This window comes from Dipodomys merriami, unplaced genomic scaffold (genome assembly GCF_024711535.1).
Source record: "Dipodomys merriami isolate MVZ:Mamm:240054 unplaced genomic scaffold, mDipMer1.0.p SCAF_104, whole genome shotgun sequence".
Taxonomy (NCBI): Eukaryota; Metazoa; Chordata; class Mammalia; order Rodentia; family Heteromyidae; genus Dipodomys; species Dipodomys merriami.
The window spans coordinates 2,577,366-2,594,301 of NW_027202316.1; the positions used below are offsets into that span (position 1 = coordinate 2,577,366).

The 16,936-nt window shown below is 39.5% G+C and overlaps 1 protein-coding gene across 9 annotated transcripts in view; it reads right to left on the minus strand.

Annotated features, from left to right (window-relative positions):
• Positions 1-1,403: 1,403 nt before the first annotated feature.
• Sugct (succinyl-CoA:glutarate-CoA transferase) overlaps positions 1,404-16,936 on the minus strand; it is a 602,475-nt gene continuing 586,942 nt past the window's right edge. For 5 of the 9 annotated variants that reach the window (XM_069998316.1, XM_069998332.1, XM_069998322.1 and 2 more), the window contains one exon: positions 1,404-2,088. In XM_069998316.1, coding sequence (XP_069854417.1) covers positions 1,925-2,088 — 164 coding nt within the window. In that variant the 3' untranslated portion in view covers positions 1,404-1,924. The remainder of the gene's footprint in view (positions 2,089-16,936) is intronic. The other 4 variants (XM_069998353.1, XM_069998355.1, XM_069998350.1 and 1 more) reach the window with 1 other exon arrangement.

A 16,936-nucleotide genomic window follows, 5' to 3' on the forward strand; every position in this document is an offset into this window, starting at 1 on the left:
CGCTGCTGCCAGCACAAAGTTAGCCAGATACATAAGAGTTATTCTTCCATAACTGAGTAGTTTTCAGGTTGTAGTATCTACCTGAATCAACAGGAGAGACCTGGTAAGTCTTCTCGAGATAACGTGGTTTTTCCAATTCTCTGTCATCCAGCTTTGCATTGATTTCTGAACTGACATAAAGATGTTTTGTCTCAATGCCTGTTCTCCCACCAGCGTAAATGTGTATCATCTGTAGATTAGGTAGGGAGAAAAAAAGGCCTCTGGAGCCTCAAATTACTCTGGGGTATGATGAAATCCTAACTAGAGACAGTTACTAGTAACAGCAGTTCTTCTTCAGAATAAGATGTCCACAAACAGCAGGGAAGGGAGGACAATAATTGTTTCAAAAAATTCATATGCTTTCTTCTAAAAGAAAAAAGAAAAAGCCTCTGGAGACCCTGTCAGAAGACAAGCTTTTTTCTTTTAATTTATTTGGAATCCTAGATTCTGGAAACACTTGGGTCCATACAGCATGGATAAATGACTCAAACCATTGTAGTTGGAAAGAGCACAGAACGAAAACTAGCTGTAAGTCACCGTTTGAGAGGCAGACATCTGTAATTTCAAGTCCAATCACCACTCTGTATGCAATGATACAGCTTTAAGGTATTCCTAACAGGTCCTGTTAGGTGACATAAGGATTCTCAGGGAGGGGCCTCTCATTCCTTGGTCTATACCTAGGCTGCACGGTTTGAGTAAAAATTTAAACTCATCAACTTTCACCTTCCAGATAAAAGATATTTTTTGTAGTCTTTGAAGCTTGTGACAAATTAAAATAGAGAGGCATGACAGGGTGGTCTACAGTGGATGTTCACATGGCCAGGAAATGTTTTCCTTCCTTTCTTCTGCTTGGCATTGTTTACATATTATTTAATACCCAAAGACTTCTCTAATCTTCATTTAAAAATCTGCTTCATGTGGATGTGGCTCAAAATAAGGTATCCGCTGACGAACACTTCTTGTCTATTTATGCAGATACTTACACCTAAAAACACTGGGAGACATTAATTTTCTGCCACATATGAGGAAATCACCAGAAACATCTAACAAGGCAAATACTCCCAAGAGGGAGAGACTGGAGCTCAGCTTTTTAAAGAACATCAACAAGTCCATGGCTTACATTACAGCTTAAGGGAGGGTTCATAAGCTCAAAATTATGGTATTCCATTTAAAATCAATCACAGATTGTCATTCTGCTTATTGCTTTGACTTCCTAACAGAGATTTAAATGAGTTCTTTTTGTACAAGTAGAACACATTAAGAGATCTGCTCTTTTTCAGTGATGTGTGGGTGGAACAGGCAAATATTTAGGCCAGTAAGGTAATTAGGATGAGGAGTGTACTTTTCCAGAAAAACAAAAAAAAAACTTTTAGAAAAAATTTATTATTATTTTAATTTTCTAAACTTCACATGGCTGTACAAGGGGGGTTCAATTTGACGTGTCCACTTATGTGTCCATACTTCCTGGTCACAATCACTTCCTCCATCAATCTTTCCCATCTGTAACTGTACACTCTGTGGGGTGTGATGTGAGGTTTCCACATATGTATACATTATAGGAGGACCAAATTAAGCTAATTAAGATATCCATTATATATGCTTACTGATTCTTTGGGGTTGAAAACAAAAGAATTAAATCTTTATCAAAAATTTCACAAACCTACAATTAAACCTCCATTCCGAAAACAAAATGGTCGTGAATGAATACATGACATACACTTGAAGGGCTCTATATTCACTCATTCCAGGGTCCTCCCAGGGAGATTGCAGGCATGACATCAAGAGGGATTCTATCTGATTCTCAGTGGCATTAGACTTGGGGAAAAGGATCTGGATAGAGTATTGCCTTTGTCAGCAAAGTACATTCCGATCCTGGTTTCCTAGGTCACACGGCTTCATGTTGGGCCACCACGCCAGCACTGAGCAGATCCCTGATGGCCTTGTCATCGTATTGGAGGATTTCCTTCAGGATGTGGGTTGTGTGCTGCCCAAGCAGGGGGGGTGGCACAGCTTCTGACATCAGGAACTTACTGTATCTCACAGCCGGGCCTGTTAAGGAGGGTGAAATCAGGAAATTCGTTAGCGACTAGCGTTTGGAAGTTCATTACCTAAGCAGTATAGGGTGTTTCCAGTGATTGTCTAGAAGACCCAGACCTTTGCACACACACCTTTGTACATACACCATCATTTGAAAAGAAAAGCATTTTCACATGTGACTTTTCCTGACACAGATCCATCCAACCATGCAAAGGTCTTCTGACCTGCCCACCACCATCCAGCTGTCAACATAGTTGTGACTGGTGGGTTCTAGGCCTCTTCAGAAGATGTGCTTCCTATCATTAAGCCCCACAGAGGTAAGATGAGAACCATGACCACAGATATAGGATGTCTCTCTAAAGCTAGATATCTGGCCCAGGGTGAAGACAACATAGAGTGTCCCAGTAAATATCTACTGAACAGTTTCAAGATACAGCTCAAGAAATTTCAGATTGATCAGCCCCCAGTCAGACCCTGCCTAGTTTGAGTCTTTGGCAACAGATTTATTGACAAGGAAGCTTGATTTGGGATCTCGGTACTTATTTTTTCTTGCTTGCTTGCTTGCTTTTCTTCCTTCCTCCCATCCTTCCATCCTTCCCTTCTTTCTTCCTTTCTTTTATTTTTTAGTGGTCTAAACCCAGAGCTTCCGGCATGCTAGACAAGTGCGCTACCACTGAGCCACATCCCCAACTCTGGCACTCACAATTCTTAACAGAGTCATCTTACACAAATTACTTACCTGCTCAGAACCTGTTCCACAGCTGTTAACTGGGTATAATAATGTTTTACCACACAGACTTGAGGTAAGTATTTAATTGAGAAAATGGACAGAAAGAACCTAGCAAGCATTCCTAACCCATAATAAGGCACAGAACTTACTGGCTACCATGGTTACCAAAGTCATCACAACATCCCTTGTGGAGCTTGCAGGAGGTGGGGTAGAGGGGACATTTCCTGCCTGCTATTTGCTGAATGGTAAGTCACTATGAACACCAAGTAATACTTCTGACAATTGGTACAAGTAATACTTCCGGCAATTAGTTGGAGTAAATTTATTCCTCTTCTTCACACATGAATACTAAAGCCTGGAAATCTATGGATTTCATGAAGGCCACATGACTAATCACTGTGTCAGGATGAAAATTAGTATCTACTGAGACTTTCTCACAATGAAGTCGAGCGCTCTCCATAACACCCCTGGCTTCTCCACTCCTGCCGCAGATAAACTGGACATCAGAAAACATGCTTCAACAAGTGCCACCTTCATTACCTTATTCAGCACATGGCGTTCTACTGGCTGTCTTTTATATCACATTTGACCCAGGCTTTAGGAGAACAAATTTGGTAGTAGTCCCAAGAAGACTTTACAGAAATAGTACATTTCTATCTCTTGAGAGCTAGTTGGGTAGTTCTAGTGGGGATGAGCAGATCCTCATAAGGCCTGGCTGGAGGCCGGGTCCTCGTCTGTTGTGTTGGGGAAGGTCACGCTCTTTGCTGGCAGCATGCAGTGTTGGGAGGATGTTCATGGAGCGGTGGGTGAAGAAGAAGACACCCTGCCAACCAGACACACACATCATCCTCGACATCAGCTGCTAACTGATCCCACAGTGAAGGGGCTCATTCCATATACTCTCCTTAAAACGTGGCCTTAAGGACACAGAGGAAGTGTAAATAAAATCCATGCGTAAACCAGCAAATGTGCTCTGGGCTCTCTGGAAATGTCTGTGAATGAGAATACTTCTGCACATGCTACTTCAGAAGGAGATACTATATTCAAATCTAACATCTGCAAACTGAATCTCTTTCTAACACATGCCATCCACCACAGACCAATGACAAGAGTATTTTCTCTGTTCTGAAGCTCAGTGAACTTCATTTATTCTTCTCACATTTTCTTTTTGTGGGTTCCTATACTAGGGCTTGTCCCCAGGCTGGGCACTGTTCTTTAGGGTTTGTTTGTTTGTTTGTTTGCTTGCTTGCTTGCTTAAGGCTAGCACTCTATTGCTTGAACCATATCTCTACTTCTAGTTTTTGCTGGTTAATTGTGGATAAAAAACTCAAGGATAAAAGACTCTGCCTAGGCTGGCTATGAACTAGGATGCTCAGATCTCACCTTCCTGAGTAGTAGGATTACAAGCATGAACCATTGGCACCTGGTTTCTCACATTTTCTTTTAAATGTACAAGAAGGAGGGGGAGGAGGAAGAGGAAGGGAAGGGGGAGGAGGAGAAGGAGGAGGAGGAGGAGGAGGAGGAGGAGGAGGAGGAGGAGGAGGAGGAGGAGGAGGAGGAGGAGGAGGAGGAGGAGGAGGAGGAGGAGGAGGAGGAGGAATTTTGTTAATTTAGTAAAATCTACCTAAGAATTAGGGGAAGGAAGGTGCCAGGTTGCCAGTCTGAGCAAGAGTGCCAACAACGTAGCTGTCAAGGAGGAGAACCGAGGCCATCGAAAGGCAAATCTAAGAAAATCAAAAGCCTAAAGGTTTAAATGGTGTAATAAAAATTTTAGAAAAATATAATGAGAAAAATTACATTGTGCAAGAAAAAATAGAAATTCTAGAGAAAAAAAATCACATCAGGTAAATTAAGATCCAAATATAAAGTAAATCCAAAATTGAGGCAAGATTTTTAACTCATTGTTGGATACAGGGCAAGAACATTAATTTTACTGTGATGCCAAGAACATCCCTTTGAAGCACATTTTACCTTATGTATTCTATTTAACAACACTTAGCACAACATATTAAATTATCTATTTAGTTACCATCTCTTTAGAGCCTACATAATGCTACCTCTGCCCTCACTGACTAATGATTTGAGATAGCTGAGATATAGATAGATAGATAGATGATAGATAGATAGATAGATAGATAGATAGATAGATAGATAATTGATGTATATCGGCCAAAAAATAAAACCATACTTGGCCCTTATTCTCATGGAATTTACTTATAGAGTTGAGAGACAGACAATAAACAAGTAAATTTAAAAGTTTCTAAGATTTGATTAAAATTATAAAATTATTATAAATCGACGTGGCAAGGGAGCAGTGATAGAAAGGGCTGCAGAAGTAAAGGGCTGCAATCAGCAGGATATATCAGAGGTGTTTATTGTGACCAGGTCATTGGTAAGTTGAATCTTTGGTGGCACTATTCATTTGCGGAGAAGTGTCTGGGCTGTAGAGTCTAGTCTAGAGGATTGATATTTAGGAAGCTGAAGAACAGACCCACTATGGCTAGAATTTGATTCTAGCCATAGAATTTGTATAATAGGAAGAGATATACTAGATGGAGTCTGAGAGAGAAGCAGGGAGGGGAGATCAGTGCACAGAGGTTGTAGGTTAATGTGTTGAGGTTGGATCTTGGCATGGTTTCAGTGGGAAGACATTGGAGCTTTGTACTAAACAGCGACAAGATTTCCATTCATCTTGTTGGTAAGCTAAAATGCAACATGTTTGATGTATGTTCTGTGTAGAAGAGGAAAGGTGATAGTGGCCTGGCCTTGGATAATTCTAGTCGATCATAAGAAGAAGAGATGTGTCAAAATGTCTGATGGTGACAGAATGAAAGTGCTTGCTGGTGAACACATAACCCCAGGTAGGGAGAGAAAGAAGAATCAAAAATGAATCCATGGGTCTAAATTAAAAATCAATATTAGGATTGCCACCAACAAGGTGAGAAAAACTGACAGGATCATGTAAAAGGGAAGGGAAGGGAAGGGAAGGGAAGGGAAGGGAAGCCAGGATTCTTTGGGACATCCTAGGTTGGAGTATCCAAGGAGGGATGGGAATGTGTTCTTAGCTGTGCAAGTCTGAAAACCAGGGTAGATATTTGGCAAGTGTATATGGATTTAGAAGTTATTTATCAGTAAAGGATCCTTGCTGCAAAACTTTATAATTCCAAAGCAATTGTATTCATTCTGAAATCCTTGATGCTGAAGTTCTAAAATTAAGTCATTTGATACAGCCCTGACTCTACTCTCCAAGCTTGCAGCCAATACCTGTTGCACTAGAAATATTTTCAAATAAAGGCCTCTATTCTTAGCTTCAACAGATAAACCTCCACTGACTTGAGGGTAGAAATTAGGGCAGTTTTCCTTTTGAAAGACCTTGGAATGCTGTTCCTTAAGGAAAGAGTTATAAAAGCAACTCAGTTTCCTTATGCTGATTGGGTCACAGCATTGTCCCTCTATCTTAATTTAAAAAACAAAACAAAACTATCTGATAGAAAGTCATGGAAACAAATGGGCATCCCACAGGATCTCAACAAATCAACTCCTATCAAACCTGATGCCCGAAGTTCTGCTTTGGAAAGTGTCTCCCTAAACGATCGGACATAGTCTTGTGCACCTCTCACAGGAAGGGCGGTTAGCTGGCATGTCTGTGGGCTCCACACAGCTTCAAGGGGAGGATTATATGCAATTTATCTGTGGTCTTCTCTAAAATGGTTGTAAATGATGCGAGGAAATGATACCTGGTTGTTCAGTTTTTGCCTATGTCCATCCCTGGGAAGCTGCAATGATAGACTTTGTGGAACTGAGAGGTAGAGACTTCAGTCCACACAAATGCACAGACAGAGATGGAGGGACCCCGCCACCATTTCTAAGTCATAGGTAACAATAGCCGAAACTACTTAATAGTGAGTGCACCCTGCATGCCTGATCCAAGGGAAGCTATGTTCTATCACTTGTCCTCACAAGAACCTCAGATATGTTTGTATTTACTAATTCATTTTATTCCACACCAGAAAAGAGGTTCATGGAGCAAAAACACACAGCCAATGCAAACCTAGCTCTGCTGAATCTCTGGATATTGTTCCTGAGAAATAGTATGTCGAGGTGGCTGAAATTGTGAGTTCCGGGATGAGAGAGTCTAGGTTCACAATTTGCCTTTGCCATATATCAAGTCTACCTCTTGGGTAGTTCATTCAATGGATCTGTCTCTTCGTATCTTAATGTGATTGTGATTGTGGTGCCTATGTTGCAAAGATCTAAGGGTTAATAGAAATTGTTTCTCATGAATCCTTTAGAAAGTAGCAGGCACACACTACGTGCTTACCTTAGCAACCCAGATACCACAAGCAGAGCCCAGTCAACTCATGAGTTCACACATGAATGTTCCAGAACATTGACAAGATGGTTGCATTTTAGATTAATGAAGACAAGTTCAAAGTAAAATTTTTAAATTTTTAAAATCTTTGTCAGAGACCTAGTTACTCAAAGTGGAGGGAGGAACCATTTCTTATGCAACATTTCATAACAAGTGCTTCTCAAATATTGATGTTATTTATTCCTTATTATAACCCCTTTCCCATTTGCCAGATAAAAGAAAGACTTGAGAAAGACTGACAGTTGTCCAGGACACACGTCTTACAAGTACACAAAGGAGATGATCAGTTAGTGTCTCCAACCATACCAGAACATATACTAGAGAGTGTAGTCTCCTGCATTTTAACTGGTTGTGGCTAAAGAAACCTTGGAAATGCAAGATTTCTTTTACCTCCTTTGAGAAGCATAGACTACCTGCCAGATACGAGTATGTGGGACCTACACATTTGATTTTTTAGGTCCTTGGAATAACATTTTCTTTAACAAATGAAGGACATTGAAGAAAGAAGGGAAATTTCTTGTTCAAAGTCAAAAAGCTAGGGAGGAGCAGAGCTATGAAACCCAGGTAGTCTTGCTTTAAAAAGCCCAGCACTTTGTCAAGGGCCATGCCCCTTGTGAAGGGAAAGAGCAAAGAACGGAGAAAAACACTGCTGTTTGACGTGGAGTCCTAAAGCAGAAGGTGCTGACGACAGCTTTCTGCCTTACCATCTCACCATTTTATCCTCTTTCTGCATCAGAGTTCTTCCAGATTTGTGTTGTCATATGCACCCATGGCTAACTCTTCTTTTCTCCTTTTGGAAGTGCCAGAGTCAGGATCAGCAATACATGCCTATTTTTCTGGTTTCTGTCAGGCAACGCCTTCCTCTCTACCCTCCCCTGAAGAAATAAAGCCTTAGCTGTGTCCTCTGTGGGAAGTAGAACCAGTGCCTGGCACTCCAGAGAATTCTTCAGACTAGTCCAGTAGTGTTTTCCATCTGTGGTTTGAGGCTCTTTGGTAACAACACTCCAACTGTTTTGGTCTCGCCTCCTTTTAGAAACCACCCCGATCCTTCTTCGACTGAAAGGGAATCTACCCAGTCGACATGAACATCCCAAAGCCCCTTTCTCTCTCTCTCCAGACTTCAAGCTACATAGCAATAAGCCAGATCAACTTAATAATGCAAACAGTTGCAGGAAACAGAAGTGGCCAAAAAGCGTTGGGAAATCATAATGAATATTCAAGTAATGGGAACATAATATCACATCATCAGGAGGCAGGGAACCTAAATAGTCCCTTTTTCCAGAGACCCATGCGTCTCCAGCTTCCACCATGCATTCCCAAAACCATGGCAGCACTCAGCCTCAGAGCTAACTGGCAAGCCATCAGCATGATGGATTCAATGAGTGGATATAGCAGCCTATTCCGATCTCACTGGAAGTGAGCATAACTAGAATTAAAAGTAAATATACCAGGGACATTTTCTTTTTCATTTGTTGTCTCTTTCTTCCTTTTAAATTTCTGATACAGGGACAACTTTTTAAAATATCAAGAATAAAAGCAAACATCTGTTTTATAATATATGAAATGTTGTATTGAATGTTTTTATTTGACTTCTTTGGCCCATTGCTAAGATACATGCTGGAGATACCATTTGATTTCCAAGACTCACTAGTGTAATAAGCCAAACTTCATTTTGCTAAAAATGATAGCTCCACTGTCAAGTTATTCCACAATTTCCCCTTCAGTGCTTGAACTCATCATTATAACAATAACAATATTTTTATATGGTGCCTCTGAGCCACAGCGTAGGACGTGCCAAATGGAGCCATACAGTTAGAACACATTAAGCCCACTAGATGTGAGATTAAAACAGATAAAGCCATTTAAAATAGCCTGGATGGTGGAAGAAGGCCATCAAGAATAAATATGATTTTGGATATCTCTAACAACAGAACTCAGTCTATAGTACTGCTTTTAGGGTCAGGTATCCACCACAACTCAATGTCACATGGTGTGGGCCATCAGCCCCAATGGGATATCCTTGTCTCAATCAGTTCACAAGTGCATCTATCACTACTAGTGTTAGTTTTCACGCAATACAGTATACGTCACATTTCATCTACCCCTCTCCCCGTGACCCCACCCATCCCTTCCAAGTACCCACTTCCTGGTGGTTTCTTTTGCTGAACTTTGAAGAGGGGAAAATGCAGACAAGAATCGGATGAATGTCCTACAAAACGCAAAAGAGTGAGGGCAGGGCTGGGTAGGAAAGGGATGGCTGAGAATATTGAAAGGGGTGACATCAAGATATATTATATTTATAAATTGCATTGTGAAACGGAAACTCCCTTATACAACTACTTAAAGATAGTAAAAAGAAAGTGAGGAACATATAAGAAAAAAATACCTCACATGGAACTTTTGGATACGAGTTGGTTTTCAATCACACCTATGGCCCTGTGGTGATCATTCCCAGCTTCTACCTTCCAGAAGTACAACGGTCTCATGTGCAGATGAAGCCACGTGAGCCTGATGAATAGTGAATGGAAGGAAAGTGTACACCACTTTCAGGGAAGAATTCTCATTTCTGATTCAAGGCCTTCTAGAACTTTCCTTCTCTCTTATGCATAAGCAGCAGCAGCAGCAGTGGTGAGCCAGCCTGGAGCTCTGTGGATCTTTAATAGATGTGAAGAATAACCAAGAAATACAATGTGTTTCCTAGGCACTGAGAGCTCATGCCTACAATCCTAGCTACCTGAGAGGCTGAGATCCAGAGGATGGTAGTTTGAATCTAGCTCAGGAAAAGTCTCTCCAAAGTCAGCCAAAGACTGGGCTGAGGTATGGCTCAAGTGATAGAGCACCAGCTGAACAAGGATAAGGCCTTGAATTCAAACCCTGGAACTGGCAAAAAGGAAAGGAAAGAAAAGAAGAGGAAAGAGAAGGAAAGGAAAGGAGAGGGAAGGAGAAGGGAGAGAAAGGGAGGGAAGAGATAATGTATTGTTTGGGAAATATTTCTATTTTTTTCTATTTTTTTTCTATTTCTAAATATTTCTATTATTTGGGAAATATTTTTTTATTTCAGTATAACCCAGTCTATTGAGACCAATCCTGCACCTGAATTTTAGTCATTAAGTTAGTTCCTGAGGAATTCTTCTAAAAACATTCACTCCAGACATTCCAAGTACTTTAAAACTGCTCATTTTGTGTGCAGCCAATTTTGGCCATGGAATAAGGATACTATTATTTATTGAGCGTTTGTGTGTGTTAGGCACTTGGCAGAGCATTTTCCATATATTACCATCTTTGATGAACTAGATGCCATTAAGAGGCAAGATTATTGTGATACCATTTTATCAATGGGAAAAGCACAATTAAGCCATCGTATCAAGATCCCATGGCTTGTCAACATTGGCATCTCATTAGGACTCGCTGGCCCAGGACGTGCAGACTCGCTAACATGAGAATGCACTTCCTCCTCGTAATGTGCAAGAAAAATCTGTTCTCATTTCAGTGGCTGAATAAATAGCATCTTTTGACAGATGGTATTAGAATGTAGTACCGTATTACAAATACTTATATATATTTCATGATTGCTAACCCATTAAGGCATTTATCTTTCACTTGAAAAAGAAACAGGGCCACTTGTATTTGATTTATCTATCTTGTTCTAGCCCACTGAAATGTCATAGTAGATTATCCATTTCCTACTGGAAAAAAATATATGGCCCATAAGGAAATGCGATTCATATTCATTAGTAAACATGCTGTCTCCCCTCAAAGTACTCTACCCAGCCCTTCCACCAAGGACACTGAAAAATATCCTTCTGGAAGGAGCTCTTTTCTGGAAACTTCTTCCCAATGCTTGTGTTTGTTTCTCATTATTGCTCACACCTCAGAAAACTCCAGGAAGAGTGAAGAGAAACACCTTGCTGACAATGTGTGCTCTGCCAAAATAATCAATTCTTTTGCTTCTTTGCCTATGAAAATTCAGATATTCAATACAAACTCCTTGGGCATACTCCCAAGATTTTGTTGGGTTAGACTTGACCATGGAAAACAAAATTGGTTCAGCTGAAAGCTGTAGCCAGAACATTTTAAGCTTCATAGACCTTCAAAGTAGTGACCTTCTCCTCACCTCCTGTGCCTCTGTGCTCCATTAAGGAAAATATCGGAAGAAGTTTCCAGTCAGAGAAGCCAGACTGCAAGTAGATTCAGTCTTGAGAAGGGAACTTAGCGGGACTGGAGCAGGTGGTTATTTGTGACTCTTGCCTCAAATGAGTTTTGAAAATTTCTGTACATCTTTGAAGACCTTTTGTAACTTAATAAAATATTGCTGGACTTTTTACTTTTTTATTAAAGGAATGAGCTTTCTCTCTACCATCTTCCTTGCCTTCCAAACAGCCTCGAAGATCACACAAGTCATAATCATATTGTAAGAAAATTGAAGGTCATACGTTAGGCCTTCATCCCAATGCTAAGTAAATGGGGACATGTGAATTCTTTGCCAAAAGAAGTGACCTCTGCATTCCCCTCCACATTTTCCTGTGTAATCTGAATGTAAGGACTTTCAGAGATGATCCTTACTCTGGATTTGCCTATTTCAGTCTTGGCACAACTGGCCCCTTGTTAATGGCAGTGTAGTACCTTTGCCACCTAGCTAGTCTGACAGTCCTACTAAATGTCTCACCTGTGCTGACACTTCAGTCCTCTTTCTTTTACTTCCTTTGTTCCAGGCACTCTGAAATATGAGGGCATCTTATGCAACCTCTCCCCACAGTCATTCGCTCTGCTAACCTACACTAACTCTTCTGTGCAGGTTCAAGTAATAGCCTAAAATGCCATCTTGATTGGGCAAGACTTACATTATGCTCAAAGAGCATGTCACACTGACTTCATGTGGAACCTTCAGGCCAGATGAAAATGTCCCTTCTTTGCAGAATCCCTGATCCATTTCACCTGTCTAGTGAATACATCCAGCTTTTCAATTATATTATCCCCTCGAGACCACAATTGACAAAGTAATTATCCTACTCTGAACTTCCAAAACATCTAACACCCAGTATGTTCTCAAAAGGTTACTACTAAACCAAAACCAAACCATGCGCGTGCGCGCGCGCACACACACACACACACACACACACACACACACACACACACGATTCCAAGAAGAGGACCAAGAAATAAGAGAAATAGAGAATTAAAGGGCAGTCAAACTTTAAGAGTGGTATATTTTACATTGGCTTCTAAATGTGGACACCTTGATTCTTCTCTTGCTTTTACATGCCATCTTCAACCCATCAGTAAATTCTATCAACTTTAAATTCAGAATAAGAGAGAATTTCACCACCCTTCTCCACAAGCCTAGTCATAACCATCATTACCCCTTGGAGCTCTGTGATTGCTTCCTGCCAAGATTTCCTGCCAGCATGCTTCACTGTTTTTATTCTCAACAAGACAGGAGAACTCAGCCTTTTAAAATATAAATCAGATTATATTTCTCTGCTCAAAGTTCTGTGAAGGGGCTGGGAAGGTGGCTCAGTGGTAGAGCACTTGCCTTGCAAAGTTCTGTGAAGGTTTTTCTGTTTCACACTTGGCCACAGTCTATGTGTTCTTCTACATAATCTACTCTTCTGTTTACTGGGCACCTCGTCACCTTCTCTCTGCTGTGTCTTCTTTCTCACTGTTCAGCTACAGTGCTATCATGGCTGCTCAAACTCATGTTTCTCCTTGATGTTTCTGCTCCAGCCTTGTAGGTGTGCATGTGCGTGCATGTCTGTGTTTGTGTGTGAGCGTGCATGTATGTGTGTACATGCACGTGCATGCCAGTACTGGAGCTTGAACTCAGGGTCTTTAGCATTTTTACTCAAGGCTACTGCCTTGAGTAATCACTAATCACTTGATCTATAGTTCCACTTCCAGCTTGTTGCTGGTTAATTGGAAATAGTCTCATGGATTTTCCTGCCTGGGCTGGTTTTGAACCACAATCCTCAGATTTCAGCCTCCTGAGTAGCTAGGAGTGCAATTGTGTGAGCCACTGGCACCCAGCTCCAGCTGTTCTTGATATTCAGAGCATGCTTTCCAATACTTCAAGTCTCTACACAATGACGTCTACCTCAACCACAAGTTCAACCTGTTACTCAACCCCTTGTCGATTCCCATCTGTACTTAAACTGTTCTGTTCTCTTTCTTTCAAAGTTTTACCATTCTTTATCTACTTCCCTTGGCAAGAATGCACATGTCATCCTAACAAGGATCTTTGTTTTATTTAACAAACATATGCTAAAAGAGAATGAATGGATGAATAAATGTTGGAGTTTACCTATGCTTGGAACTCTTTCTCCTATTTCTGAGAAAATAAAACACAATATGCTTGTTGTCAATCTTAGACTTCAAGATTCTAGCAAAATAAATTGTACCAAACGAACTCAAAAGCAAGATGAACCATCTCAAAAGCAAGATGAACCAGAATAGGCACTTGTAACCAAAAATAATACATACTATATATACTATGTATACACATAGTATACATAATTTGAATAATCAAATTAAGCAATTTGCATTTAGGCTACACATGAGAAAGACAGTTGCAATGTTCAAAAGGTCACACATCCCAACATATCCCAACATCGCTGAGTGTAGAGACTGCATAGGATGGATAAAAGCTGGCTTTTAGGAGAATTGCTAAGTTCTATAAGAGGACGAATCCTATTTTCTGCACTATTTATCTAAGAGCTAGCCAATTAGGATACTGAAAAATATTTGTTAAATGAACAAATGAAAGGAATAAACTTCTGTATTTGTATAAAAATAAGGCAATAAAAGATAATTTAATTACACAAAGTGAGTTTTATCACCTGGATATTGGTATGATGTGGAATTTGCATTAATTTAATTCTTGGAGGTTAATGTTTTGTTACAACAATAATACTTTTTTGTGTGAAAATACTGTACAGAGGGGTTACAATTACATGGGCAAGATAGTGAGTACATTTCTTATCAAGCATTGTAGCCTCCTCCTTTGTTTACCCTTCCCATCCCTTCCCATCCTCCCTCCCCCCCATCCAGTCCCCCCCCAAGTTGTAAAGTTCATTTTTGACATGACAACTTACAACAATAATACTTAAGGCTCTATTAATCATGTAGAATTGTCCAGGAAAACATTGTCAGACCTTTTTTTGAGTGCTCATTATTTCTTCTTGGGAGGATATAAATTCTTTCAGATTTTTAACGACTTTTTTATTCAAAAAATGCAACTCTTGGTTTTTATTTATGGGAGTCTATAATTTTTACAATTGCACATTAACTTGACTTTGTTTCCCGTGTTTCTCTTTGCTAGTAGCTGTTGTGAATTTACACAATAGTGATAATAATCCCTGTCTGTTGTGGTGTACAAACATTTTCTCATTTATTTTCCTTCCTTTTTTCCATGGTGCCTTCATTAGCTATTGAGTTGAAGTTCTCAAAATGCCTTGCCAATTCTTTTTGTGCACTAATTCTGTGGTTTTTCTTTCCCAGTATCTTTTGAATTACTTAATACCATTTAGCACATAAGGTGAAAAGAATTAATTACTATTGAAAACATGAAATGTAGTTTTCATTCTCATAGTTTCATTGTAAATTTGAACTGTGTTCAATTTTTAATATACTAATTAAATGTGTGAGTAATATTCTTTCTCCTCACAGAGCTCTTTGCATGGTTTCCGAGAACACAATCTCTGTGTTCTTCTTCCACACAGGGTAGATTTGGTCATTGTCTATGAAATATGTTAGGATATTCTTAATCCACACATGAGTAGGAATGCATTCTTTCCACATTGGAACTTCATTAGTTTTGCCTGAGAAATGATGCAGCTTGAGTCAATGAAAAATATGAAGCATATCACTTCTTACAAGTAAATGGATATAGTCCAGAGATGTCATACAGGTCCTCAAAAGCATATACTTTCACAACATACACAAGCAGATCATAATTAGCAAATCAATTCTTCCCCTACAAAGGATACTTGTTCAGGGTTGGACTTTGCTTATTTTAGGAGTAATTGAAACATTTCCTGTGTAATCAAAATTAAACCAATAATTTGTTCAAGATATCTTTAATAAGATAGCACTGAGATAAAGCTCAACTTACCTGAACCTATCTATGTGATCATATAGTTCAACTTAATGAGAACCAAATTGAAAATGTTACTGTTCATAAATCTTTGAGCCCAAAGTTCCATAGAGCCAGAAGATTTAGCCCTAGATAAAAATAGAGAGTCCCTGATGAGCAATGGGCCAAGAATAGTCTGCCATCTTTGTCAGCAAATATGGTCAGTGTCAACCAAATTTTATTTTATTAACAAAAATTAGTAGTTAAATACTACTAATTTTTAAAATACTTCTAACGTGATTCCTATGTGACAATCTGAATAGCATAAAATAAAAAATCTAAGTGCTATAACTACAATGAGTTAAAAAGTTAATACTCATCTTTGGGTTATTTTTTCTCTGAATGTTTTTACACCTTATAATTATGTACACTTCCATAAAGTTTATGTGAGGAAAGCGACTATTTTTACATGCCATAAAAAATATTTGGTAGTTGGTTTTCTATAAAAAGAGCTATTACAACATTTAAAAATGCCAAATACATGACATATATTTTAAGTATAACCATGATTTTGTTTTCTATGACACAAAATATTCAATACATCCAGGAGGCCCCTCTTCAATGAGTGACTGTGTGGCTCAGTCACGCAACAGTAAACAAGCATTCAGTCCCAAAGAGGTTGGAATAGAAAGTCCTCCTCTTGAGTAAAACTCAGATGAAGAGAGCATCCTCTAACCCCCCTTTTCAAAAAGAAAGGTTTTCTTGTTTTCTCTATCCTTCCTTGGTGAAAATCAACTTACCACAGAGAAGTGACATGCCTCAGTGACTGTGGTCTTTGTTAAAATGTGAACAAAGGTTTTCTAACCTCAAATTTCCAGCTTGCCAAGTCAAAAATATCTGTTGCTAAGCTGGCTTTACACCTATCAAATCAAAATTGGGGGACAGGTTTTGTTATCTGAAGTTGAATGAGGATATCAGGAAATAGTTTATTATTAAATGCTATTTATTTACTGATGTGGAACTGGGAAGATCATTTAATCACTTGCACATCCAAGAGTCCTCATCTGTAGCATAAGGGCAAAAATAGTAATGCTTGTGGGTGCTAAGTACTTAACACGGGGCCAGGCCCTTGCTGGTCCTTCTTGTTCTTATTGCAATGACCCTGTGGGACCTGAGGGGAAGATGCTAGCCATTGCAGGATGGCATATGGTGACTCATACTTATGCTCTGAATCTACTTTGAAATCTACTTTCTAATGTGTGATTGTCTATTTCACCATTCGCAATGGGAAACAAAATATAAACAGAATATTCCATAAAGCAATATGTTGAACTGCTCTGGAGAAAATGCCATAATAGCCCTAACTTCCCAATCAAAAAAGTAGTGAACAGAAAGCAACAAAATGCATCTGGAAAATTCCTAGAGGTGGAAAGAGGAAGGTGCATTGTCAAATAGCATTAAAGCTTCCCTTTACATTTAAGAACTCTTCACTTAGGATCCTTGACTTCAATTACAGAATAAGAATTTCTGGACAAGTCACAATGGTAAGAAAGCTTGGCAGAGCTTTATTGTGTAAGTAAATCATCAGGTAAGCACACACACACACAGAAGGGCAGGGGCACACTCTAACAGAATGTGGGCGCTCTCAGAGGGAGAAACACAGAGAGACAAACATGAAGAGAACCACACA